The sequence below is a fragment of the Mus pahari genome, chromosome 2, assembly GCF_900095145.1.
Source record: "Mus pahari chromosome 2, PAHARI_EIJ_v1.1, whole genome shotgun sequence".
Taxonomy (NCBI): Eukaryota; Metazoa; Chordata; class Mammalia; order Rodentia; family Muridae; genus Mus; species Mus pahari.
The window spans coordinates 5,771,688-5,799,200 of NC_034591.1; the positions used below are offsets into that span (position 1 = coordinate 5,771,688).

A 27,513-nucleotide genomic window follows, 5' to 3' on the forward strand; every position below is an offset into this window, starting at 1 on the left:
GTCCTGAGATCAATTCCCAGCAGCCACATTGTGACTCTCGATCATCTATAATGGGATTCAATGCCCTCTTCTGGTGTGTCTGAATAAAACAACAATGTACTCACATACATGAAATAAATAAATAAATACATCTTTTTTTTTTTAAAACCCAGTAATTGCTTAGGTTTAACTAAAAGTGTCAAGTGTCTTATTTCAACAAATTTACTTTGTAATCTATAGTCACAAGTCACTTGCTAATAATATCTTAGCAATGCTAGATTCCTTGCTTTTCATCTCATGGTGTACATCATACAGTGAGATCTATAATACAAACATGGTTCATAGCCATCGGCCATTCTTTCCCTGTAAATTCACACACTATGCATGATGGTCTGGGTGGCAGCGTCTTGCCTCTCACTAGAGTAGTTTCCTAATAAATATAGAACAGAAGGAGAATTAAGGAACAAATTAACCTTAAAGCAGAGGGAAATATAGTGCATCTTAGGTAATTGCCTGTGGTGAGAATTTTCTATAATAAAGCAATGTTAGCAAAAACATCTTTAATTGCTATTGCTGGTGCCTCCCTCCTTGTGATAGGGCCCTTGAACAGCGTTGCCCTTTCTTTTGGGAAGCTGAGCAAGAGCAATAGAAGGTCTCAGACAACCAGCTTTGTGAGAATGCTTTGGAATGGGAAGGGTGAGAGGGGAGTCCAGTGACTCTGGGACAACTTTGAATAAGATGCTTCGGGAGCTTAGACTGAGAGGAGATGATGAGCCTGTGGCATGGGAGGCAAAGGCGACATGGATCAGAAACGTAGAGGAATTGGAACTGGGTGCATTCTTTCAAGGAGTATCTGTTCCTCTTGGGACTACTCCTCTTGAACGGACTTTTTGAAGGAGACAAACAACAACAAAAGTGAACAGGTTGAGAAATGAACCCTGTGAGTGAGTACTGCTGACACCTCCATCTCAGATGTGAGATGTTAAGTAAATATTAGCAGGTTGCCTTCAGGATTTTAATCACCATATCGAATGTTTTCTAGAGGGACACACTGAAAATGTAGTTGTTTCCTGCCATAAACATTCTAGTTGCAATATTGAACTCACTAAATGCAGCTATCCTTTTAGTTTTTCTGCTAATGAATTAGTAAATGAAGTTTTAGTGCTGTCTTTTGCCTCCCCTGAGAGTAGAATCATACTCCCTTTTGTAAGCACAGTATTACAGTGACTGGCACTTAGGATCGTGTGTGTGTGTGTGTGTATGTGTGTGTGTGTGTGTGTGTGTGTGTGTGTGTGTGTATGTATATGTATATGTGTATACGTATATGAGTTTTGGATTGGAATCACAGCCTTGTAGTTCATTCTGCATATTCATGGGTAAGAGGTGGGCATTTTCCTGAAGTGGAAAACTAAGTGTCATATAAGAGACAGATGAAGAAGTAGAATGATTATATATATATATATGTATATATATATATGTATATATATGTGTGTGTGTATGTATGTATGTATATATATATATATATATTTATGCTTATTCATATCCATGTCCACATTCATATCCATATTCATATCCACATATATTGTACCTTGGGCCTGGTGCATGTTATACACCTTCTTTACCATGCAGTCATATCTGCACCCTATTTACTTATCTTCAATTTTCTTACAGGGTCTTGCTGATTTGTCCAGGCTATTGTTGAAGTTATTCTGTAATTCAGTCAGGCCTTGAACTTGCAATTGTCCTGCCTCTGTCTCCAAAGAACTAGTGGTATCACAGCTTTGTACCCTCAGGATCAGCTCTATATAACCTTTCTCCAAGAGACCACACAGAGCCAGATGAAAGCCAGTAGTATCTAGCATGGTTCCAGTTAGCAGTGGGTTGTAGCCTTGGACTTGTCTGTCTGAGAACCAATGGTGTGTAAGCTTTCCAGAATTTCTCAGATGAGGGCTTCTTGGGGCCACTCTGTAGACAATGGGGAGAAGAGAGCTCTCATCCTGTGTCCTCATCTATCTTTTACATGACTCTCAGTTTTTACTTCAAGAAAAGGTTCACTTCTTACTCATGAGCATTCAGAATGATCTAGCATAGAGGGTAGTGGCTGTGAGTGCACTCCAAAATTCATATAAGGATTTTCTGTCTATACAAGTAGTGGAGCAGGTTATCATATTTTAATTTTAAAATTCAGTGAAAATAATTTACTCAACTGTGTTGGCTCTTGGATTCACAAATCATCACACACACACACACACACACACGTGCACATGCGCACAACACACACACACACACACACCAGCTATTTTTGATATGCCTTGACTAGCTCAGTGGCTGGACATTTCTAATTCTCCCAGCAACTTGCATACATTCTCTCCTCTGACTTTCCTAAGTTAACTTGGTAAATCAACATTTTACCTCTGATATCCTGAGTGGGCCCCTAGGGCCATTTTGCATGGAATTCTTACATGGCTGGTTTGGTTCTTTTCTGCAGCTTTTATGTCTAATGCCTCTGCTTCCCTGCCATGAAGATTCTTCCTCTTTTTCCTCCTCCCCCCTCTCCCCCTCCCCCTCCCCCCTTCTCTGCCTCTTGCTGGAGCAATCTAAAAGCTCCAGCCCTTCTCCCTGCCTAGCCAATGGCTGTACAGCAATCCCTTATTCTGGACCTAAGCCAGGTGAGGGCAGAGACCCTCAGGTCAGGAAGCACAGATTTTGGAGGGAGCTGAAATAAGACAAAGCATTCGAACCAATCCCTAAGAAAATTGCAGAGAGCTTTTTTCAGGGACTGTCAACACAAAGAGAAATACATGTGATTCCTTAACAGAAATGTAAATGAACAAATCATTTAATGAATTAGAATCAAAGGCCTTAAAAGGAGCTTTGGAATGGCTTCTCAATGAGGACAGAATTTGAGCTGAGGATGAAGAAGTAGGATTTGGTGAGACTCACTGACAGCCAAAGGACATTATATTTTAGGTATAAAATGAGAACACTGTTTTGTTTGTGGAAGTCTGTATAGATAGTGCCCACTAGTATATAAGAAAGCATCTTGCCAAGGGGGGACAGTAAAACAGCAATGTGTTTAAATGGAACTACAACTTTTTCTCCTGTTCCACTCCATTCCTTTCTGCTCATTATTATTTTTGGCCTCTTTGTATTGAGTTGTCAACTGCTAGCAGTCCCACACATCCTTTTAAGGCAAAGTCTGGCCCTTAGTAGGAGCTCAACTTTTAAAGGCTATGGAACTCAAATCTCAAATTTTCTGAGGTTACTTTAGCATCCACGGGCAAAACACTAACTGGGTCATCTTCTACCTGCCATGTTCCAGGTAAAAGATACTCCAAACAGGAAAGATTAGCCAGGGGAAGAGTGCATCTTCTAACCTGTTAGAAACATTTCGAGGAAAAACATTTGACTGGGCATCTTAGACACTAACTGCAGCACATTTGAGAAGGCACTAGCATAAACACTGCTCCAAAGTAAGTGCCATAAAGACAATTGCCTAGCTGAAGGCAATCGACCTGAATTTCTTCTTTGAAGCACAGTATTCCCTGAAGTGAGAGGCTTGTAGGCTTATAGAGGACACCAGGGCAGTCTTTAAAATGCTTTGAAAAGGAACCTGCTCACTGGAGGGTGTGGGTAGATCCCCTAAGTATATTTGATCATGTAAATGTATTTGGATGTTTTGCATTCATTGATGACTGAATTAAGAAATCAATTTGGCTGCTTTATAAAGGGACTACCACAGAGTGGTTTGTCGTCCTTAATGATCATATTGGGAGAATAATTATCCAGGTCTTCATCGATGGTGATACAGCTTAACCCAGCAAGTCGTTAAGAATCCTGCGTTCATGTAGTTTTTACTAACAATTGCCTAGCAATGTGAGCTAACATCGGGAAAGGGTCCTCCTTTGCTACCTTTGGGAGAATTCCTCTCTTTTAGGGGGAGATGAAGCTGGAGAGAAAACTCCTGTTGAAGCAATTTTGAAAATAAAGCCATCCAGGCTAAATGGAAGACTGGTCAAAGTTTGAACTGGTGCCATGCCCTATGAGTTCTGGTCCTGAAGGCTTTGGAGACTGTGGACCTTTCAGGAGATGGAGCAGAGCTGTCAAAAGTCACCCAGAGGGACAGGCTTTTGCTTGCCTCTGATCTTGTCTAACTATCTCTGTGTCCCCGTCTACCCTGTTGGGAAGTGTGTGTTACTTGTCCCCAAATGCATGAATTTCCCATGCATTCCTCACTGAGGTGGACTGATACCTTCTGAAACCATGATCTAAAATGCATTTTCCTTTTATACATTGTCTCTGTCATGTGCTTCTGTCACAGCAATACAAAAGGCATCAACACAGGACTATTACATTATCTAAACAGCTGATGGAGCCACAGGAGGGAAGATGCAGAAAATCATTGTCTAGGATCCATTCTCAGTAACCTGTTTTCCAGCAGAAAACTCTGGACTTTGGACAGAATGCCATGACATGGTAGTTGTGCACTAAAAAATCGTGTGATGGATTTGTGCGCATTCATTTCTGCTTGGTTTCATCCTCTTTCAGTTCAACATTTCAGTGCATATTCATGAAGTCTAAGTGAAGACTTAGGACCAGTTCCTGCCATCACCACAGTTACCAGCTCCAGGATGTATGGCCATGACAATCATGGAAGCAGAGGTGGATACACATGAAAGATACCCAGGTAACGTCTCTAGAAGTGTTTTCTTATTATTGTCCAGGAGTGCTTTAAATTCCTAGAACAAGTGGAACCTGGTGCTTGGTTACCTCCTTTCTTGTTCGCCCCCTTGTTCCTTTGTGAGCTCTTTGTCTCCTTGTACATGAGTATTCGCCACATCTTTCTGATCAGTCTCTACAGATGCTGTGTCTCATTCACTTTGTTTGCATGTATCTGGTTACCTGTTTCCTGGTCCAACTGCCATCCTGTCAGCTATCCTAGTTTCTTACCTGTGCACTCTAGTCACAGAGCCCACAGCCAGCAGATGCAATAGGAAACCAAGTCATTATTAGGTGTTGAAGACATGGCTTCTCTCGAGAACACATACAAGAGTTTTCATGTCTTTTCTTCCCTTTAAACTGGCCTGATTTCTGAAGAGTGCATAGTATCAAAAAAAAAAAAAAAAAGCCAAATAAAACAAATATTTGTAAGGCATCTTGTTACATAGTAATAAGAAATGGTTTTGGGCACATGGAGAATAAGACCTACTGCTTGGGAAACGCAAATGTCCCCAAAGCATATATGCAATCCTTTATTGAAAGTAATACTGGATATGAGTATTTGGAAAATGTTTGACACTTGGTGGTAAAATTGATATTAAAGTGTGTTACATAGAGACCTTACTTTTTCTCCTTTTCAAACAAAAATTTTCACCTCTTCTGACTCAAGTAATGGAAAAATTTACATGATCTGCTCTGAGATGTGCAATATTTTCTACCCTTCTAATAAAGTTAAAGGGTGTTTATGAAAAACCAATTATCCTAATTACTCATAATATGACTGTGTGCTCTGAGGAAGGAATGAAATTTGAAATAGCTCATTTAGAACAGCACAGAATTATACATGGAATTTTAAGTGCAACAAATCTGGAATATAAAAATAAGGCAATGCCAACGCAAATAGAGTCTTTTTAAATGGGATTGTGACGTATAAAGGACATATCTTATCACGTCCTTCAGTGCTTGGGTTTTGATTATAGTAATTTAGTAGGAGGCAGAGTATGTGCCTCTTAGAATCATGAACTTCTATTACTGCGACATTAGTGCTCACACTAGAAAAAATTATTGAACTTAAAGTAGCATAAGGAAAGCATTTGGGGTAGCTGAAAGAGCACAAAAGATCGATCTCAGGTCTAGCTCTCATTCTTCCTAGAGAGGGGAGTTTTCATGAAGCCAATCTTTTGGGGGAATTGGGAAAATGAGGAAATTGAGCTAGATGACTTCTTGGCCCTTTTCTAGCTCTAAAATTCTGTTGCTTTGTGAATGAGCACTGAAGGACTTTGAGATGTGGCTTCTTTCTATAATGAAGTTATGAGAGTAGTTATCAGCTCTTTAATTTATGTGCTAAAATCTCTGTCTCTGTCTCTGTCTCTGTCTCTCTCTCCTCCCTGTCTGTCTTTCTCTTTTCCTTGATTTCTCTGCATATATTTCACTAAGGAATTCTTTATATATATTTTTTAATATCTCTGAAGAAAAGAGCAAAAAAAAAAGTGTGAAAAATAGGTTTCAGATATCCTCTACCTTCTTGTCATTGATAGCATGGATAGCTCCAAATACAACTCAACTTATAAGGACCATGACATATAACTTTGCAGCATGCATACCGTGGGCAGGTTATTTTTCTCAGTCCTTGACTTTGAGTCCTGTGAGTTGCTTCTGCTGGTGGAATAGTAATAGATATGATATATCAGAGAAGTTTGGAAGGAACTTAGGAAGTTCTAAATGCATCCTGTTGCATCTTTTATATAACTCTAGAGTCATTCTGAGAATCTCACTGCTTACAGGAAGAAGAAAGGAAATACCCGGGAAGTATCACTCACAGTTTATCTTTGTTCTTCCACTCAACTGGTCTTTAGGTGGAACGTTAATAAATAATTGTGTGTGCCTCTAAATTTGGGGGCAGTTTGTTTTGTATCCAATATACTTCAAAGTCATTTTCAGTGGTAGAATGTTCTATACTAAAGTATTAAATATTAAAACCAAATATTGAATTGTTAGTATCATCCATTGATGAAATTACTAGGAACATCTAATTCTTTTCTCCTGAAACATAAAAGAAAATTGATACAGCTGTTTACAATAGCATTTTCCAGTCTTACCTGTATCGAAACACTGCTGTATGAACCACCAATGACTCCTGCAATGAGTAGTGGGATGTTTTCTTGAATAGCATATGATCCATCAGGACACATATATTCAGCTTCATCCACTTTAGTTAAAGATGCCCTGACAAATTCCAGTGATTGCTCTAATGCATAGGTATCTCTTGAACATGTATCCAAAATGTGAACCCCCAGTTTCACTCCTGGGAGCAAGTAATTGTCTTTGTTGATTTCGTCAATGGCAAACAACATGGCCTCCAGGCGCTGGATACCTCTGTCTTCATTGATTCGTCCACACTCTTCAGTTCCAGTGCCTTTTTCATTAATAGGAAATAAGCCCCCTAAAACAAGGTCTCCTTCTATTTTAATTTCCCTCCTCATAAAGTTGTGATCTCCTAAAGAGACTAAAAATCCCTTTGAAAACAAAACTAACATAAGAACTTGTAGTCTTGTCAACATCTTCATGAATCCTGGTTCTGTATCTCTTGGAGATATCACTGGGTGGGTTCAATGTTTCCCGCTAGTCTTCTCTCATTTCCAAGTAGGATCTTTGGTCTGTCCTTCAGATAAGGGAGGATAGGGCTAAAAGAGCCCGTCACTGAATTCCTAAAGAGATAAAAGTTATATGAACAAAAATAATTTATAAAAGCAATAATAATAATATAGATGTGTCTCTGTAAGACTTTGATGCATGCCTGAATTGGTCAAACCAACTCTGCTACTGATTTTAGTTGATTTATATTTCAATCTTGACTATTATCTACCTGTTAAGACTTAACCACATTACATACACTGTGGCTTATTTCCTATTACTATTTTCATTTTACTTCTGGGTACATATCAGATCTCATTGTTTAATAGCAACCACCCCTCATTCAACTCCCCATTTCTGCACTAACATTTCCTATGTTTGAAATACCATTTAAATGATTTCCAAACTCCAGCACTGATTGCTTGTTTTATACCTTTAGCCCCACATCTCTCAAACATTTTCAGAATCAAGATGTCATCAATGTCTTCTTATATCTGTATCTAAACTCTCAAACCAGAAATTTGCCCTTGATAATTCTGTCCCCTTTTTGTCCTTCAACACTCTTCCAATTAGGCATAAGAATCTTCCTGTTCAACCTCACTGAAGCCACAGCCCCCTATGTCTTCATGATGGTGGGTTCCTGTTACCTGTAGCACAGCTATGGCAGTGACCTCGGTCTAACTGGGACCAGCCTCAGAGCACCCTTTCATGAACCTAGAACAGAAAATGTTTTCTCAAGAACAAATATCTTTAAATTTATTATTGTTTATCTTGTGGTAGCAAGCATGATGGTTCTTTTTGTATTAGACAAGTATTAGGCAGTTGGAGTTCTGGTGTGGCCCTCACAATGAAATCCTCACAAGGACTGCAATGAGTGTGGTTCTAGGATTATACAGTGGATTATGGCTTTGGATAGGAGATTATATACTCTCAGATAAATCAGCAAATGCTGATAGGTTGAAAAGTATCTCTCTGGAAGAAATATTCCAATGCACAGATTTTATTACTGTGTCCCATTTTCCACCAGTCTGTAAGCCTTTCCTTGATGTCCCATTTAGAAACTGCTTCTTTATTTCATTCTGAGCCAGTACTCTGAGCAGACCTTGGATGCTAACTCTGTACCCAGTCCCACAACACCCAGAGGCAGCTCAACTCACAGGAGCTCTAACATACCCAGCATCATGGAATCATAGGAAAGGAGGCTACAATATCGGCTCCAACACCAGGAGGTACCTGGGCCCAGTGGAATCCAAGGACATAGGAAGCCAGTCCTGCCATTGGCATGGGTTACTTTCAAGCTGAGCCAGTAACCTGGGGCACTAAGCTCTGCACCCAGTCCCACAGTACCCAGAGGAATCTTGACTCTGTGGTATTCTAACATGCCCAGGATCACAGGATCACGGGATCTCAGGAGCTTGGTAACACCAGGATCTCAGGATCACAGAATCACAGGATCACAGAAATAGCTGTATTCTGAGGAGCTCTGACACAACCAGGATCATAGGAAGGGCAGGCTCCAGTCAGATACAGTGAGGCAGGTAGCACTAGAGATAACCAGTTGGCAGGAAGCAAGCCTACAAACATAAGCAACAGAAACCAAGGTTACTAAGTATCATCAGAACCCAGTTCTACCACCATAGGAAGTCCTAGATACAACATCACACCAGAAAAGCAAGATACGGATCTAAAATCACTTTTCATGATGATGCTAGAGGAATTTAAGAGGGACACAAATAACTCCCTTAAAGATATACAGGAGAACACAGGTAAACAGTTAGAAGTTCCCTTAAAGAGGAAACACAAAAACTCCCTAAAAGAATTACAGGAAAATACAAACAAATAGGTGAAGGAATTGAACAAAACCTTCCAGGATCTAAAAATGGAAATAAAAACAATAAAGAAATCACAAAAGGAGATGACCTTGGAGACAGAAAACCTAGGAAATAGATCAGGAGTCATAGATGAAAGTGTCACCCACAGAATAGAAGAGCTAGAAGAGAGAATCTCAGGTGCAAAAGATACCTAGAAAACATTGACAGAACAGTCGAAAAAAATGCAAAATGCAAAAATCTCCTAACCCAAAACATCCAGGAAATCCAGGAAACAGTGAGAACACCAAAAGAGAGTGAAGATTCCCAACTTAAAGGGCCAATAAATGTCTTCAACAAAATTATAGAAGAAAACTTCCCTAACCTAAAGAAAGAGATGCCCATGAACATACAGAAATCCAAACAGACTGGACCAGAAAGGAAATTCCTCCTGTCACATAATGATCAAAACACTAAATGCATAAAACAAAGAAAGAATATTAAAAGCAGTAAGGGAAAAAGAGTCAAGTAACATATAAATGAAGACCTATCAGAATTACAACAGACTTCTCACCAGAGACTATGAAAGCTAGAAGATCCTGGACAGATGTGATACAGACCCTGAGAGAACACAAATGCCAGCCCAAGCTACTATACCTAGCAAAACTCTCAATTACCATAGATGGAGAAACCAAAGTATTCCATGACAAAACCAAATTTACACAATATCTTTCCACAAATCCAGCTCTACAAAGGATAATAGAGGAAAACACCAAGACAAGGAGGAAAACACGCCCTAGATAAAGCAAGAAAGTAATATTTCAACAAACTCAAAAGAAGATAGCTACACAATCACAATTCCACCTCTAACAAGAAAAATAACAGGAAGCAACAATCAGTTTTTCTTAATATCTCTTAATATCAATGGACCCAATTTCCCAGTAAAAAGACATAGACTAACAGACTAGATATGTAAACAGGACCCAGTATTTTGCTGCATATAGGAAATACATCTCAGTGACAAAGAAAAACACTACCTCAGAGTAAAAGGCTGGAAAAAATTATCCAAGCAAATGGTCCAAGGAAACAAGCTGGAGTTGCCATTCTAATATCAAATAAAATCAACTTTGTAACCTTTTGGCCTCATCAGAAACCAGTCCTCCCTCCATAGCAAGTTCATAACCAAAAGTTATAAAGAAACAATAAGGAAGAACACTTCATACTCATCAAAGGAAAAATCTACCAAGATGAACTCTCAATTCTGAACATCTATGCTCCAAATGCACAGGTACCATCATTCATTAAAGAAATTTTACTAAAGCTCAAAGCGCACATTGCACCTCACACAGTAATAGTGGGAGACTTCAACACCCCACTCTCAGCAATGGACAGATCATGGAAACAGAAACTAAACAGAGATACATGGAAACTATCAGAAGTTGTGAACCAAATGGATTTAACAGATACTTACAGAACATTTCATCCTAAAACAAAAGAATACACCTTCTTTTCAGCACCTCATGGTACCTTCTCCAAAACTGACCATATAATCGGTCACAAAACAGGCCTCAACAGATACAACAAAATTGAAATAATCCCATGCATCCTCTCAGATCACCACAGACTAAGTCTTATCTTCAGTATCAACAAAAACAACAGAAAGCCCACATACACATGGAAGATGAACAGTGCTCTACTCAATGATAACTTGGTCAAGGAAGAAATAAAGAAATTGGAGACTTTTCAGAATTTAATGAAAATGAAAGCATATCATACCCAAACTTATGGGACACAATGAAAGCTGTGCTAAGTGGAAAACTAAAAGCTCTGAGTGCCTCCAAATAGAAACCAAAAAGAGCATACAATACCAACTTGACAGCACACCTGGAAGCTCTAGAACAAAAAGAAGTAAATACACCCAAGAGGAATAGGCAGCAGTAGATGATCAAACTCAGGGCTACAATCAACCAAGTAAAAACAAAGAGAACTATACAAAGGATCAACAAAACCAGGAGCTGGTTCTTTGAGAAAATCAACAAGATAGATAAACCCTTAGCCAGACTAACTAGAGGGCCCAGAGGCAGTATCCAAATTAGCAAAATCAGAAATGAAAAGGGAGATACAACAATGGAAACTGAGGAAATTAAAAAAATCATCAGATCGTACTACAAAAGCCTATACTCAACAACATTGGAAAATGTGGGTGTAACGGATAATTTTCTAGCCAGATATCAGGTTCTAAAGTTAAATCAGGATCTGATAAACCATTTAACAGTCCCATAACCCCTAAAGAAATAGATGCAGTCATTAAGTCTCCCAAACAGCTGGGCAGTAGTAGTACATGCCTTTAATCCCAGCATTTGGGAGGCAGAGGCAGGTGGATTTTTGTAGTTGGAGAACTACAGAGTGAGTTCCAGGATAGCCAGGGCTACACAGAGAAACACTGTCTCAGGAAAAAAAAAAAAAAGGCCGAGGACCAGATGGGTTTAGTGAGGAATTCTATCAGACCGTCAAAGAAGACCTAATACTAATGCTCTTCAAAGTATTCCACAAAATAGAAACAAAAGGAATACTACCCAATTCGTTCTATGAAGCCACAATTACACGTATACCTAAACCAACCAAAGACCCAACAAAGAAAGAAAACTTTAGACCAATTTCCCTATGATCATCCATTCAAAAATACTCAATAAAGTTCTCACATACCAAATCCAAGAACAAATCAAAATGATCATTCAACATGATCAAGTAGTCTTCACCACAGGGATGCAGGGATGGTTCAATATAAAGAAATCCACCGCCGGACGTGGTGGCGCACGCCTTTAATCCTAGCACTCGGGAGGCAGAGGCAGGCAGATTTCTGAGTTCAAGGCCAGCCTGGTCTACAAAGTGAGTTCCAGGACAGTCAGGGCTACACAGAGAAACCCTGTCTCGAAAAACAAAAAAAACAAAAAAAACAAAACAAAACAAAAAAAACAAAAAAAAAGAAATCCACCAATGTAATCCACTACATAAACAAATTCAAAGAAAAAAACACACACATAATCATTTCATTAGCTGCTGAAAAAGCATTTGACAAAATTCAACAGCCCTTCATGGTAAAAGTCTTGGAAAGACCAGAAATTCAAGGTTCATACCTAAACATACTAAAAGCAATATACAGCAAACTAATAGCCAACATTAAACTAAATGGAGAGAAATTTGAAGCAATCCCACTAAAATCACGGACTAAACAAGGCTGTCCACTCTTTCCCTATCTATTCAAAATAGTACTTGAAGTTTTAGCTAGAGCAATTATACAACAAAAGCAGGTCAAAGGGATATGAATTGGAAAGGAAGAAGTTAAAATATCACTATTTGCAGAAGATATGATAGTATACTTAAGTGACCCCAAAAATTCCACCGGAGAACTCCTAAGTGGTTGGATATAAAATTAACTCAAATCAGTAGCCTTCCTATACTCAAAGGGTAAACAGTTTGAGAAAGAAATTAGGGAGATGATACCCTTCACAGTTGTCACAAATAACATTATATACCTAGATGTGATAACCAAGTAACTGAAAGATTTGTATGACAAGAACTTCAAGTCTCTGAAGAAACAAATCGAAGATCTCAGAAGATGGAAAGATCTCTCATGCTCATGGATTGGCAGGATTAATATAGTAATGATAATCTTGTCAAAAGCAATCTATAAATTCAATGCAATCCCCATCAAAATTCCAACTCAATTCTTCATAGACTTAGAGTTGTTTGCAAATTCATCTGGAATAACAAAGAAACCAGGATATCAAAAACTATTCTCAACAATAAAATAACTTCTGGGGAAATTAGCATCCCTGACCTCAAGCTGTACTGATAGTGGTAAAAAATAACAAAAACAACCCCCCCCCCCAAAAAAAAAAACCCAACTGTATGGTATTGATGGTCTTGATACAGAGACAGGCAGGAAGATCAATGGAATAGAATTGAAGATCCAGAAATGTATCCACACACCTATGGTCATTTGATCTTTGATAGAGGAGCTAAAATCATCCAGTGGAAAAAAGTTGGCATTTTTAACAAATGGTGCTGGTTCAACTGGAGGTCAGCATGTAGAAGAATGCAAATTGGCCCATTCTTGTCTCCTTGTACAAAGCTCAAGTCCAAATGGATCAAGGACCTCCACATAAAACCAGAGACACTGAAACTTATAGAGGAGAAGTTGGGGAAGAGCCTCCAGCACATGAGTACAGTGGAAAATTTCCTGAACAGGATGTCAATGGCTTCTGCTCTAAGATCAAGAATTGACAAATGGGACCTCATAAAATTGCAAAGTTTTGGTAAGGCAAAGGACACTATTAATAGGACAAAATGGCAACCAACAGATTGGGAAAAGGTCTTTCCCAACCCTACATCTGATAGAGGGCTAATATCCCATATATACAAAGAATTCAAAATTTTAGACTCCAGAGAATCAAATAATCCTATTAAAAATGGGGTACAGAGCTAAACAAAGAAATTTCAACTGAGGAATATCAAATGGCCAACAACCACCTAAAGAAATGTTCATCATCCTTAGTTATCAGGGAAATGCAAATCAAAACAACCCTGTGATTCTATCTCACACTAGTCAGAATGGCTAAGATCAAAACTCATGTGACAGAAGATACTAACAAGGATGTGGAAAGAGGAACACTCCTCCATTGTTGGTAGAATTGCAACTTTGTATAAACACTCTGGAAATCAGTCTGGTGGTTCCTCAGAAAACTGGATATAGTATTACCTGAGGACCCAGCTATACAACTCCTGGGCATATACCAAAAATATTCTCGAACAAGAACACATGCTGCACTGTGTTCATAGCAGCCTTATTTATAACAGCCAGGACCTGGAAAGAACCCAGATGTCCTTCAGCAGAGTAATGGATACAGTAAATGTGGTAAATTATACAATGGAGTACTACTCAGCTATTAAAAACAATGAATTCATGAATTTCTTAGGTAAATGGATGGAGCTAGAAAATATCATTCTGAGTGAGGTAACCCTATCACAAAAGAACACACATGGTATGCACTCACTGAAGTGGATATTAGCCGAAATGCTCAGAATTCCCAAGATACAATTGACAGACCCCATGAATCTCATGAAGAAGGAAGAGCAATGTATGGATAGTTCTGTCTTTCTTAGAAAGGGGAACATAATACTCGTGGGAACAAATATGGAGACAAAGTGTGGAGCAGAGACTGAAGACTACCCCACCTGGAGACCCATACCATATACAGTCACCAAATGCAGACACTATTGTTGATGCCAAGAAGTGCTTGCTGAAAGTAGCCTGATATAGCTGTCTCCTGAGAGGCCCTGGCAGAGCCTGACAAATACAGAGGTGGATGCTCTCAACAAACCGTTGGACTGAGCACAGGGTTCACAATAGAGGAGTTAGAGAAATAACTGAAGGAGCTGAAGGATTTTGTAACCCCATGGGAAGGACAACAATATCAACTAAGCGGAACCCTCCCAACCCCCGAGATCCCTGGGACTAAGCCACCAACCAAGGAGTATACATAGAGTGACCTATCACTCCAGATGCACAAGTAACAGAGGATGGCTTTGTCAGGCATTAATGGGAGAAGAGCCCATTGGTCCTGTGAAGGTTTGATGGATGCCCCACTGTAGGGTAATGCCAGGATGGGGAGGTGGGAGTGGGTGGGTGGATAGTGGAACACCCTCATAGAAACAGCAGGAGAGGAGATGGTTTAAAGGGTTTCTTGGGGGGTGGAGGGAAAGGGGATAACAACTGAAGTATAAATGAAGGAAATAACCAATTAAAAAAAAAAGAAACTGACTTCCTTATTTGAGTGTTTTGAAGTGCTCTATGACCTTGTCCCTAGTGAGTGCTGTAATCCTACAGCTTATTTTACATAGCGACTTTGTTCCATTTCTGCTTTTAAACCTTCAGCTTCAGAAACTTTGGACTACATGCATTTTAGGGGATGCACAGATGTGTGTGACCATCTCTTGCTTCTGCTCATACTCTTACTTCCCCACGGATGCTCTTGTTTTCTTCTCTCCAAATACTTAACGATATGAAGACTCCATAGACATTGCAGAAACATCAGGAACATCATAAATGCTTTTTGTTTGTTTGCTTTTTCTTTTTCTTTTGTATTTCCCTTTCACAGTTAAATCTCCAAAATTCTGTGTGATATTCCTATTGCAATTTGTTCAAGAAATATTTGCTAGTGCTGTTATTTTTATTTCTTTCCTCATGTGTTCCTTGGGAATGAAAGTCTGTAGCCTTTAGTATTATTAATATATCAAAAAAAATATTCACTCCAAAACACAAGAAAATTAGGAAGAAGGAAGACCAACACGTGGATACTTCATCCCTCCCGAAAATAGGGAATAAAATACCCATGGAAGAAGTTGCAGAGATAAAGTTTGGAGCTAAGACGAAAGGATGGACCATCCAGAGACTGCCCCACCGAGGGTTCATCCCATAATCAGCCACCAAACGCAGACACTATTGCATATGCCAACAAGATTTTGCTGAAAGGACCCTGATATAGCTATCTCTCGTGAGGCTATGCCAGTGCTTAGCAAATACAGAAGTGGATGCCCATAGTCATCTATAGGATAGAACACAGGGCCCCCAATAGAGGAGCTAGAGAAATTACCCAAAGAGCTGAAGGGGTCTGCAACCCTATAGGTGGAACAACAATATGAACTAATCAGTACCCCCAGAACTCGTGTCTCTAGCTGCATATATAGCAGAAGATGGCCTAGTCAGCCATCATTGGGAAGAGAGGCCCCTAGGTCTTGCAAACTTTATATGCCCCAGTACAGGGGAAGGCCAGGACCAAGAAGTGGGAGTGAGTGGGTAGGGGAGCAGGACGAGGGGAGGGTATAGGGGACATTTGGGATAGCATTTGAAATGTAAATGAAGAAAATATCTAATAAAATAATTTTTTAAAAAAGAAAAATATTCAAATTCAAGATGGGGGTTAGTCCAGTATTTACCTCAACATTTCTGACATTTCGACCTTCTCATGAGGGCAGTGTCCTTTAAAGCCCAGCTTCTGAGTGTTTTCACCACTTGGGCAAAGGATGAATTGTTTTCTAGAGACATGTAATTATCTGAATTTTGTTAAATTCATTAATTTAGGTGTGAACCTATGAGATGGCAGCAGCCACTGAAATGCTTAAGGTTAACCTAGAGCCTCTTTGTGCAATCTGCCACAGGGCACCAGAAATTCTTAGAACAATGTATTTTTTTTTTTTAAATTGATACCAGAGAGGCATTTTTTATAGTGGTTACACATCAATTTTCTAGTTCCTTTGATCTTGTGTACAATTCTCTTTGAAGTATAAGTACCGTCACCAGAAGGCAAAAACCCGATCATTATCACTAATAACAAAGATACAGGAAGTGCTCTATAAAATCACAGTTTTATTTGCCTAATCAGAGAGAATAATTAATTCAAAGAAGGTTGACTGTATGTCTTTAAAAACTACTGACATTTTTTGAGTGCGAAGGGAGTTTGACACTGATTCCTAAAATAAGAATGATGACCTTAGAGTCTGCAGGGAGCTTAACTGCCTGTTGAGAAAGTACTCTGAGAAAAACAGCACCCCAGGGGAATCATCATGTTACTCTAAAAGTGATGATGTATGAAGGCCTGACTGCTCCACAGGTAGTGTGTGTGTGTGTGTGTGTGTGTGTGTGTGTGTGTGTGTGTGCAAGCACATGCATGTAAACATGTGTGAAAGCACATGTGTGCAAGCATGTATGTGTAAACATGTGTGTAAACATGTGTAGGCAAGCATGTGTATGTAAGCATGTGTGTTCAAGTATGCATGTGTAAGCATGTGTGTAAACAAGTGTTGGTAAGCATGTGTATGTAAGCATGTGTGTAAGCATATGTATGTAAGCATGTCTGTGAAAACAAGCACATGCCTCTGTGTATGTGTATGTGTGTGTGTGCACAAATGTGTGCAAACAAGTCTGTGTCCCTGTGTGTGTGTGTATTATTTATGAGTATCTAGAACTTAATATGCTGCCTATACTCCAGAAGAAAATGTTTTCTGAAGAGTTACATACACTATACTCTTAACTCACAGTGTAGCAAATAGGTATTGAAACAAGGAAATGCATGGTTTTAATCTCATTAACTGTCTAATTTCCCAGATGCCTTTCCCTTTGGCATACTTCAGTGGTAAGACTGCATATAACTGGTATGAAATAATAAAATGGATAGGTCTGAATGGGTTGAGAATCTTCAGTTTGAAAATCTGAAGTGCTACAGTATCTGGAACTTGAGGAGGAATACAGAGCAAGTGAAAATTGTACATCTAAGAACATATAATGCCTACAGCCCAAACACGGGAATATTTCACCTCAAGAATGAGTGTAATGTATATGTGAAACACAGGTGAGCTTCATAATTAGATTTGATTTATAAGATATTTCATTATAAATCTGTAAATACTCTAAAATTTCTGCAGTAATCTGAAATCTAAAACACTCCTGGCCCTGAGCATTTTGAATAAGGCATACCAAGCACACATAAACAAGAGAAGATGCTTTCTTTAGATTTGAAAGTGGCAACTGAGTTAGGTTCCTATGAAACTATCAAACAGAACTACATTTACTCCTGGGTTTTTAGGTCAGGGGAATACTAAGTAGAAAAAAATGCATATTATCCTATTTCAAAAGTTTCAGAGATTCATTGACTCAGGTAAAATATTTATTGAATATTTACTCTATCTGTATTAGAAATATTATTTAATTATTAACTAAATAATGTAATCTTGGTTATTAAGTAGCATTCTTGATGCTTAGAAGTATGTTTGTATATATCATGAGTAACAGAAACGTATCTCTATTTTTGCCATGTATCTCTATCATTTAAAAAATTTTGGAGATAAGCAATTTTGAGTTTCCTTTAGTATGTGCATTGTTACTAAGCACTTGACTCAAAGGACAACCCATTTATGCTATATACAATATGTAAATTGAAAACATAGATATTCAGAGTACCAACACAAGCTGACTAATAATCTCATGGAAGGATGACATAGGCATCTTCAAGTACTATTGAATGTAGTCTAACACAATTACAATTAAACAATCAATTAAAGGAATGCTAAAATGCACCATCTTAGTATTTTCTTATTTACCTTCTCCTTATGTATAATGATTAGGGCTGAAGAGCTATTCATAATTTAGAAAAACTTAGCATTATATAAAATGAAGCCCTAAAAGTGAAAGGAGAGCGGAAATTAAAAATTAACATTTAAAAATAGATAACATGCTTAATTCTACGCAAATGTTTATCTCCGTGTGACAGTTCATTGGATTATGGGAAAGTCAGCAAGCACTTTTCAGTTTCTAGTCATTATAAACCACAAAGCAGATCAGTCCCTAGACAAACAGGTTCCCCGCTCAGCCGCATTCCTATGCAGCTGGAGGACTGCAGTTTTACTAAGTTCTCCATTCAAGAATGATGAGCAATGTGCCAACTACAATGTAGGCCTCTCTGTAGGCAACCTGCTCAGTAATGTTTTATTAATCACTGCGTTAATGGAATCTCAGAGGTTTGCTATGAATATAACTCCTGCAATACGTGGGCAGAAAACATTTCTGTCCTCTGAGAATGCTAATATGTATTTTTCCTTTCTCTCCTGACATTGCTTGAGGTGATGGTGTGGGAACTGGACCCCACCTCGACTCAGTGAATAAGTAGTTCATCCAGAAGGAGAAGAGGTGTAATGCTCAAAACCATGTTCACTTTTCCCCAGAAATAAACCCCTAAGTTTACTGATAGATTTCATAGAACGCTCAAATCCCATCTGCCCAACAAGCCAGAAAACATACTATGGTTTTCCTAGATTGTAATTTTTCAGAATCTAGATTTATAGGTAACAAAAGAGAGAGCTCATGCTCGTAGGTTTCTACTTTTAAAAAATAGAATAAAGAGATGCTCCAGCATATGAGCACTTAAGTACCAGAAAATGTAATAATAGCATGACTGCACTTCCTCACTCCTACTGAGGTAAGGAAGAAGACAAAGAGTGTAATGTCCCAGAGGTCTTTGAGAAGCTTTTATGGTTTGCATATGAACTGTTCCCCATAGACTCATTATGAGGCGCTTAGCTGTCCAGGAAGAGGCAGACGATCTGTTGGGAAGTGGTTGGATCTTGGAGGTTCTGAACTAATCAATAGATAAATGCTTTGATGAATTCCTAATATGATGACATAACTGGAGGTGGTGAAAAGCAGAAGGCAGGATCTGATGGCAGAAATAAGATGGGTCACTTCTCTTAATATACTGTTTGCTGTTAGGTAATTCACTAAGCCATTAAGTAAGCCTCAGGATGCTTTCTCCCTGAGCCTACATGGGGGAGACCAGTGACCATGAACTGAAAACTTTGAGACTCTGAACAAAAGTAACTCTTCCTACCTTAGCTGTTTTGCTTCAGTATTCTGTTAAAGCATCTAAAAGTGAAAACAGAAGTAATTTCAAATATCTGGCTATTTAAAACCAGGTTTTGAGAGAGTCTAAACTGTCTCCCTTTGTTGTCTGTCTTACCACAGTTGTGAGGATTCTCTCATTTGGATTAGTTTCTGAATGTGCTCTGCTAGGTTACTCTTGAGGATTTTATATTGTTTTGTTTCATTCGACCAGTTTATTTCTTTATTTTGTTTTTCGGCCTTGGTGTATGTATGCGTGTGTGAAGGTTTGTATGTGAAGGCATGAAGTTGAAGCCTAGTGTCTTCCTCTTTTCCTCTCCTCTCTATTTACTAAGGCAGAATCTCTCACTTAGCTATCTAGTCTAGCTATTCAGTGTGTCTCAGGGATGTTGGCCTTTACATGGCGACCCTGCTTTTATATGGGTTCTGGGAATCTGAATTCTAGTTCTCATTCAAGTGCTTTGTCCACTGAACTATCTCTCTAGGGCTAAATTATTTCAAGTTAGAAGTTGTTCTCTTTCCCCATTAGATGGTACACAACTGTCTATCATTCAAGGACAACATATTGGATACTCTTGTACATTTTATAATGTTTCAACACAGTTATAAACAGGTTGGTTAAATAAATTTTAACCAGCACTTATGTGTTTCAGAAATACAGGTCAGGAGATCTGAAGAATTCTGGGATTCCATTCAGAGGCTGAAGAAAATGAATCAAGAGTTTGGCTTCAACTAGAGAACTTTTCCTCAAATGGCTCTGATCTGGCCACTTTTAGTGTTAAACTGTTGTTTAATGCTTAGATGACATACACATGATTAGATCTGGAAACGCGAGAACATTTGAAGAAACCAGAAAAGAACATCACTCCTCTGACAGACATTAGGAGAAGTGTACCTGAGATGCTAAAGGTCAAGGTGGAGTCCCAGAGCTTAGGGCTCTGTGTTAGAATGTGTAGCTGGGGAGCCACTCCTATTGCTTCAAAATTCTTGAAGTTAAGGCTGTTTGAAAACCCTCAATGTATATAAAGGTTTAAATCACCAAAGCTTATTTTGAATAGTGTGATTAATTTAGGAGAGCTTCCCCAATGAGCCTGACTCATTTGTACCAAAGTCAAAAGAATCTGAGAACCCCAAATGACCAGAGTGGAGTTGATATTGATGATCTTAGAAGGAAAAAAAAAAAGCCCACTTCTCTTTTTAAGCTTATACTGGGATAGAGGGAAACCTTTTGGTGACTTGTATTGTAGGTCCAGTATTCATGGTCACAAACTGCAGCTTCTTTTAGTTTTGGCAGGTTTTAGGAAAACAAAATCAAAGGTTACAAGGAATACAAGGAGTCAAGAGTAACTCCAAGAGATGTTTTGAATTGCACACACACACACACACACACACACACACACACACACACATATGGGGATGGGGATAGAAGAAGAAATACACACATATATGGAGAGAGAAGAGGAGAGAGAGAGATGTTGACTTAGAATATCAGTGTCTGACTTGTTTTTGACAATGTCATAATGACTCATATAAGGCTTGTCTTCCTGCTGAAAATAACTACACAATTAAAAGCTGAATTAAGTGACATATGGCCTTTAAGAGGAGGAAGTACAATAGGAAACCTAATTGTGCTCCTTTGGACTTGGCACAGGCACTCAATTTCCTCCATGCAGTTGTGACAATTTTACTGAAATGAAAAGACAGATTGGAGTTCTGTGATGGGTTGCAGTTTTCAGGGACTAGGAATGCATGAAGATGGAGGAGTGCAGGCGCTTGCCGTGAAGGACAGAGTATATTTTTTTCAGACTTGAGAAGCACATGCTGACATCAGCGGTCATGTACAGCCATTACTGAATATTTTTAAGGGTTTGGACCTCAGATATAAATTATGATTTCTTGGGGGAGGGAGAGTGGAAGATTAGAAATGGCAAAATAGTTGCTAAAGAAGATGAAAATATCCATTCTACAAAGAGAAAGGAAATGAAAATTAATCGAATAAAGTCTCGGTTTTAATCAGAAAATATTAAGTGGTCCTCTGGAACACAGTTTTAAAGTTTGGAGATAAGGAAAAATATGGCATATATACAGCTTGTTGCTATATAAAAGCCTTATTAGCTGAAACAATTGGCTTCTTCTTTGTAGTTTGACAACCTAGGATTTCTTTCCCATTTTTCTAGAAACTATATCATAATTTTCTAAAAGATCACTCACATGTTCTAAAGGAGAGATGAATCCATTCTTGATTTTCCAGGTCGCTTCTGACCAGATAATTGGCCTGCATCAAGTGTCCTGATCATAGTAATTGGGATAAGCCCATGGCCAAATCTTTGCCACCTAGCCTAGTTCACCAAAAGCAAAGAAGCTGTAGGAGAAAGGAGAAGCCTATCTTTCTACCAGAGTGCCCAAGAGGGATTGTGAGAAGCCAGAGCAGCTGGCAGTCAACTTAACAACCATGATACATAAGCCTGTTTGAGAATAAATCCAGAGCCGTGCAGGGCCAAGATACGTGGAGAAATGAGACAAATATTAGGATGTATGCTGGTAATCCAGGTTGAATTTTTCCATTATCAGAGATAATGACTTCTTCTTCTTCTTCTTCTTCTTCTTCTTCTTCTTCTTCTTCTTCTTCTTCTTCTTCTTCTTCTTCTTCTTCTTCTTCTTCTTCTTTTTTACTTCTCACATTGATGTAATTCAAACCATATCACATTAAAAGACTTCTAAACAGTATCTGTGATGGTTGAAATGACAATGGCCCTCACACCTCATATGTTTGAATACTTGGTTTCTCGATTATTGGAACTGTTTCGGAAGGATTAGAAGGTATGACTTTGTTGGAGTAGGTGAGTCACTGGAGGTAGGCTCTGAAGTTTCAAAAGCCCAGGCTAGGCTCAGTCCCACCACCACCCCGACCCTGGGTCTGCCTGTTGATTCTGGATCAGGATGTAGCTCTCAGCTAGTTCTCCAGCACCATCTCTGCCTGCTTCCTGTCTGATGCTCCGCTCCCTATAACTGATGATAATGGAATAACCTTCTGAAACTGGTAGCCGCCCCCCCCCCAATTAATTGTTTTCTTTAATAAGTTGCCTTGGTCAAGAAGTCTCTTCACAGCAATAGCACAACAACTAAATCAGCTTCTCTCTGGCTTCCATTTCTACTGGATATGGAAAGATTGGTTTTGGTATGGCAGGGTACACCAACAGTCCCAACATTTGGCTGATGAGGCAGGAGGAAGCTTGAGGCTATCCTGGGCTACATGTAAGGCCTTGTCTCAAAAACCAAAAACCAACCCTAGAGGATAGTAAATACTATTGAGTACCTAATATGTGCTTAACCTAAGACCAATGTTCTTCATATATTATTTTATTTATCCCCCCAACTTTTCCCCTATTTCTTTCTTTGTAAATGTGTTGGTTCTCTCCTCAGACTCGGCCTAGGTTTCATGATACTTCCATTTCATTCTCCTTTTTTTGTGCAGAGCATTTTCTGAAAAAGTTACTATCCCAAAGTTATCTCTCCTATAGGCTATGGTTTGACTTTTTAATAGTCCCCCTAATACAAATAAAACCACCTGCCATTCTTTGAATATGGTTTTCTCCTTCCCAATTTCACACGAAGGCTTAGTTCTTAGTGCTGCACTGTTAGAACATAGGTTCTGAGAGAAGTAGGGGTCTTTGGAGGAAAGCCCTCACAAAAAAGACTTCTGCTAGCTTGCTTCTGCAGACTATGTTAGTTGTAGGAGAGGGTACTACAAAGTGATTTCCATTTTCCTAATTTGTCTATTACTTCTCCTACACAAGTTCCCACTTGCTTTTCTGCTTTAAACTGAAGCAAGCCATTACCCCTGCCAGATTTGGCTCTCTCATCTTAAACTATCTAGAATCTAGGATCTAGAATTAAAAGCCAAAATGAACCCCTTTCTCATTGTTTACTCAGTGTTCTGCTATCTAACGGGAAACGAGTTAACAAATGATATGATACATTAAGTAATTAATCTTTAATAAATAAATGCAAACTAATTGATTACCCTCTCTGGGGTGATTAGTTTTCTAAATGGACCAGAAACATTGGCCCTGGGAAAAGGGAAATGTTTTTAATGATGAAATTTTCAGTACCCTAGTACCATGAGGAGTCAGGTGACATTCTTCAAGTCCTTTTACTAATAGGTTAGTATATGTATTCATGTATATAAGCCAATTTGTATATGATCAAATCAAATAGTATATGATTTTAGGCTTAATACTATCCTGGCACCATCAAATATGCAACAAAATGCCATTGGTCAAGTATATCTATAAATAATAGAGCACTTTGGGTCATCCCATATGAACTTAAAATAATAAAAGCAATCTGTTAATTTTTTAAAATGGAAAACCATTATTATGTTGTAGGCTACTGATACAGTGTACATGTATCCTCAAATTTGTGTTTGGTGGCATTGTGTAACTTAAAATTGGCTGTACTGGGAACTCTGTAGGCTTGCTTTGATCTCACAGAAATCCACCTGTTTCTGCCTCCATAGTGCTGGGATTGAAGGCGTGTGCCACCACTGCCCAGATACATTTGTCATGTTCAACGAGCATTTTAAAGAAAAAAGAAGGCTTTAAAATATAACAGTGGATGAAAAACTCACTGAAATTAAAATTATGTAGAAAGGATGCAATTTTGTAAAATTGTGTGATATGTATGTATGTCTCACTTAACTTTAGTTGGCAGATGCAGCCTAAGGTTGTTGAGAAGAGAGCTTCAATTAAGGGATTATACTAATAAGAATGGCTTATGGGTATGTGTATGGGAGATGGTCTTGATTATTGATTTACATAGGGTGTTCCAACACTGTGAGTGGCACCCTTCCTTGGTCAGGTGGTCCTGACCTGTATAAGTAGGCTAGCTAAACAAGAACCCAGTGAGCAAGCCAGCAAGTAGTGGTCCGCTATGACAGTGCTTCTCAGTCTGTGGGTGGAGACCCCTTTCGAGTTATATATCAAATATCCTGCATATCGCATATTTATATTGTGATTTGTAACAGCAAAATGACAGTAACAAAATAGCAATGAAATAATTTTATGCTTGGGGTCACTATAACATGAGGGGTAACAGTGTTAGAGAGATTGAGAACAACCGCTCTATGGTTTCTGTTTCAAGTTCTGGATGAGTTCTTGCTCTGTATTCTTTAAATATAGATGGACTGTAACCTAAAAGAGTAAGCCAAATACTAGCTTTCTTCCCATAACTTGCTTTTGGTCAGAGTGTTTAACACAGAAGCAGAGTGAAAACTAGAACATTGGATATGGCCTTTCTTTTGTCAGAACTAAGATAGAGTATCTACTCTTTCATAATGTGAGATGTGTAATTAAATATTTATATCTAGTTTATGATATCATATGGCCACCTTTACTTGCCTTAATTCAACAGGTATATGAAAGGGAAATTACAATATGACTCTACCTAATATGGTTATTTTAGGATTAAATGAGACAATATGCAACACTGTAATAGCTGCTAGTTTCTATTAAAATTGTGGCAATTGGCATAATTTGTCAAGCCATTCCACATAGCCATCACAGTTCAAAGCCACTGTAGTTTCAGGACTAGATAACTTTAGCCTTTATTTCTTCTATGAAGAGAACCATCTAATGATCTTTTTCCGGCATCCTGCTTGGATGAATGATGGGAGGCAGGACCTAAGTTCCAGAGCATCCAGTAAATTATGGACTGTTCAAAATTTATAGGAGTTAAGTATCATAAAATGCCAGAATAACTTAGAAATGAAATCACCTCCACTGAAAGTGGCAAATGATCACAACAACTCAATTCATTCATACCTTTAGGAAGTGTTCTCTTCTCTACTGGCTGTGAGTTTGAATGAGAAATGTCTATACACTCATAGATTTGAACACTTGGTTTGGTCTCCAGTTGGAGGCACACTTTTGCAAAGTTATGGAACCATTAGGAGGTGGATTCCTGCTGGAAGAAATGTGTCACGGGGCTTGGCTTTGTGGTTTTATAAGCCTACCTTCACTTCTTGTTTTCCTTCCACTTTCTTGTGTGGAGATGAAATGTGAAGAGCCAGCTTCCTGATTGCAGTCCACTCTCACTCTCCTGTTGCCATGCCTCCCCTGCCAGAATGAACTCCGTCCCTTTTAAAACCGTATATTAGAGTAAGCCCTTCTCTTAAGTTTTTTGTTTTGTTCTGTTCTGGTTTGTTTTGTTTTGTTTTGTTTTTTTCGGATTTATTTTTGGTCAGACTATTTTACCACTGTAACCTAAGGTGACCAATACACCACTCCTCTGATTTGTCTCTTGTAGCAAGCATTATTTTGGAAATGAACTGGGCCTCATTGTTTTGAATCATTCTGGATGAAGATATTAATCCGTTTTTACTCTATGAATAGAACATCACTAACGGTAACTTTATTTCCAAGTTATGTGGTTAGAAGTCTTAGAAGTTGTCCTGGTTAGGTTTTTGCCAATTAGGCATTTGGGAAGCGGAAACTTCAATGGAAGAAATGTCCCTCTCTACCTAGTCCCCACCTGCAGACTGGCCTATAGAGAAATTAGTAGTTCATTTTTTTTTTTTTTGGCTCAATGATTAATATGAATGGATCCAGCCCATGGGGGTGGTGCCACCCTGCGCAGGTAGTCCCGAACTCTGTAAGAAAGCAGGCTGAGCAAGCCACGTAGCCATGAGCAAATCAGTTACCAGTATCCCTTCCTGGCCTTTGCTTTAGTTCCTGCTTTTAGGTTCCTGCGTTGAGTTTCTGTCCTGCCTGTCTTCACTGATGGCCCAAGAGTTGTAAAATGAAACAAACCCTTCCCATGTTGTTTTTGGTCACAGTGCTTTATCACAACAGTGGAAACCCTATAAAAGATAGTTACAGAAGGTCAGTGCTATCAACAATGATTAACCTCAAATTCCATGGCAAACACCATTTGTGTACCAGGCTTGGTTCTGTTTTGCCTTCCTTTTTTTTTTTTTTTTTTTTTTTTAAGATTTATTTATTATAGATAAGTACTCTGTAGCTGTCTTCAGAAGAGGGCATCAGATCTCATTACAGGTGGTTGTGAGCCGCCATGTGGTTGCTGGGATTTGAACTCAGGACATTTGGAAGAGCAGTCAGTGCTCTTAGCCACTGAGCCATCTCACCAGCCCCTGTTCTGCCTTCTTAGTGCATGACTGCCTTTAAGAAAGAACTAACCCACGGGAGGGTTCTCACTGTCTGAGCTGCTAAGAGAGCCATCTTTGCTCTGGTGAGTTACTGGGGAGAGGGCCGCCTGCAGAAGCAACACAGCTTCTGGGAAAGATCCCGTTTCTGGCTCCAGTCATCTGGCACCTTCCCCACCAGAGGAGAGGTGTCCACCTGGGAGGGTTCTCACTGCCTGAGCTGGTAAGAGAGCCATCTTTGCTGTGGTGAGAGGGCAGCCTGCACAAGCGACACAGCTTCTGGGAAAGATCCTGTTTCTGGCTCCAGACATACGGGCACCTACCACGCTAGAGGAGATGTGTCTGACCGGAAGGGCTCTCACTGACTGAGATGGTAAGGGAGCCATCTTTGCTCCGGTTCGTCTAGGCACCAGTCTGCACTGGTGAGAGTATGGATCTCAGAAGCTACACAGCTTTGGGACAGACAGAAGCAATCTAGCTTCTGGGACAGACCCTGTTTCAGACTCCAGACATTTGGGCACCTTCCTCACTGGAGGAAAGGTGGCCACCTGTGAGGGCTCTGTTGGCCAGAGCAGGTGAGAGAGTCATATTGTGTCCAGGGTCCCTCGGTGTCTAGTCTGTGCAGGTGAGTGTGTAAACTGCAGAGTCAACACATCTTCTGGGACAAGCCCTGTTTTGGGCCTGCATCTTCAGCCAGGAGGCAGATCTGAACGCCAGGCCTCTGTGCACCTTCCCTGATAGAGGAGAGCTTGCCTGCA

General features: G+C 39.3%; 1 protein-coding gene across 2 annotated transcripts in view; it reads right to left on the reverse strand.

Moving 5' to 3' along the window:
- Grm3 (glutamate metabotropic receptor 3) overlaps positions 1-27,513 on the reverse strand; it is a 236,343-nt gene that overhangs the window by 106,754 nt on the left and 102,076 nt on the right. Inside the window, exons 2-3 of one of the 2 annotated variants that reach the window (XM_029535635.1) lie at positions 7,980-8,046; positions 6,798-7,406 (exon numbers count right to left, since the gene is read on the reverse strand). In XM_029535635.1, coding sequence (XP_029391495.1) covers positions 6,798-7,265 — 468 coding nt within the window. In that variant the 5' untranslated portion in view covers positions 7,266-7,406; positions 7,980-8,046. The remainder of the gene's footprint in view (positions 1-6,797; positions 7,407-7,979; positions 8,047-27,513) is intronic. The other variant, XM_021190416.2, reaches the window with a different exon arrangement.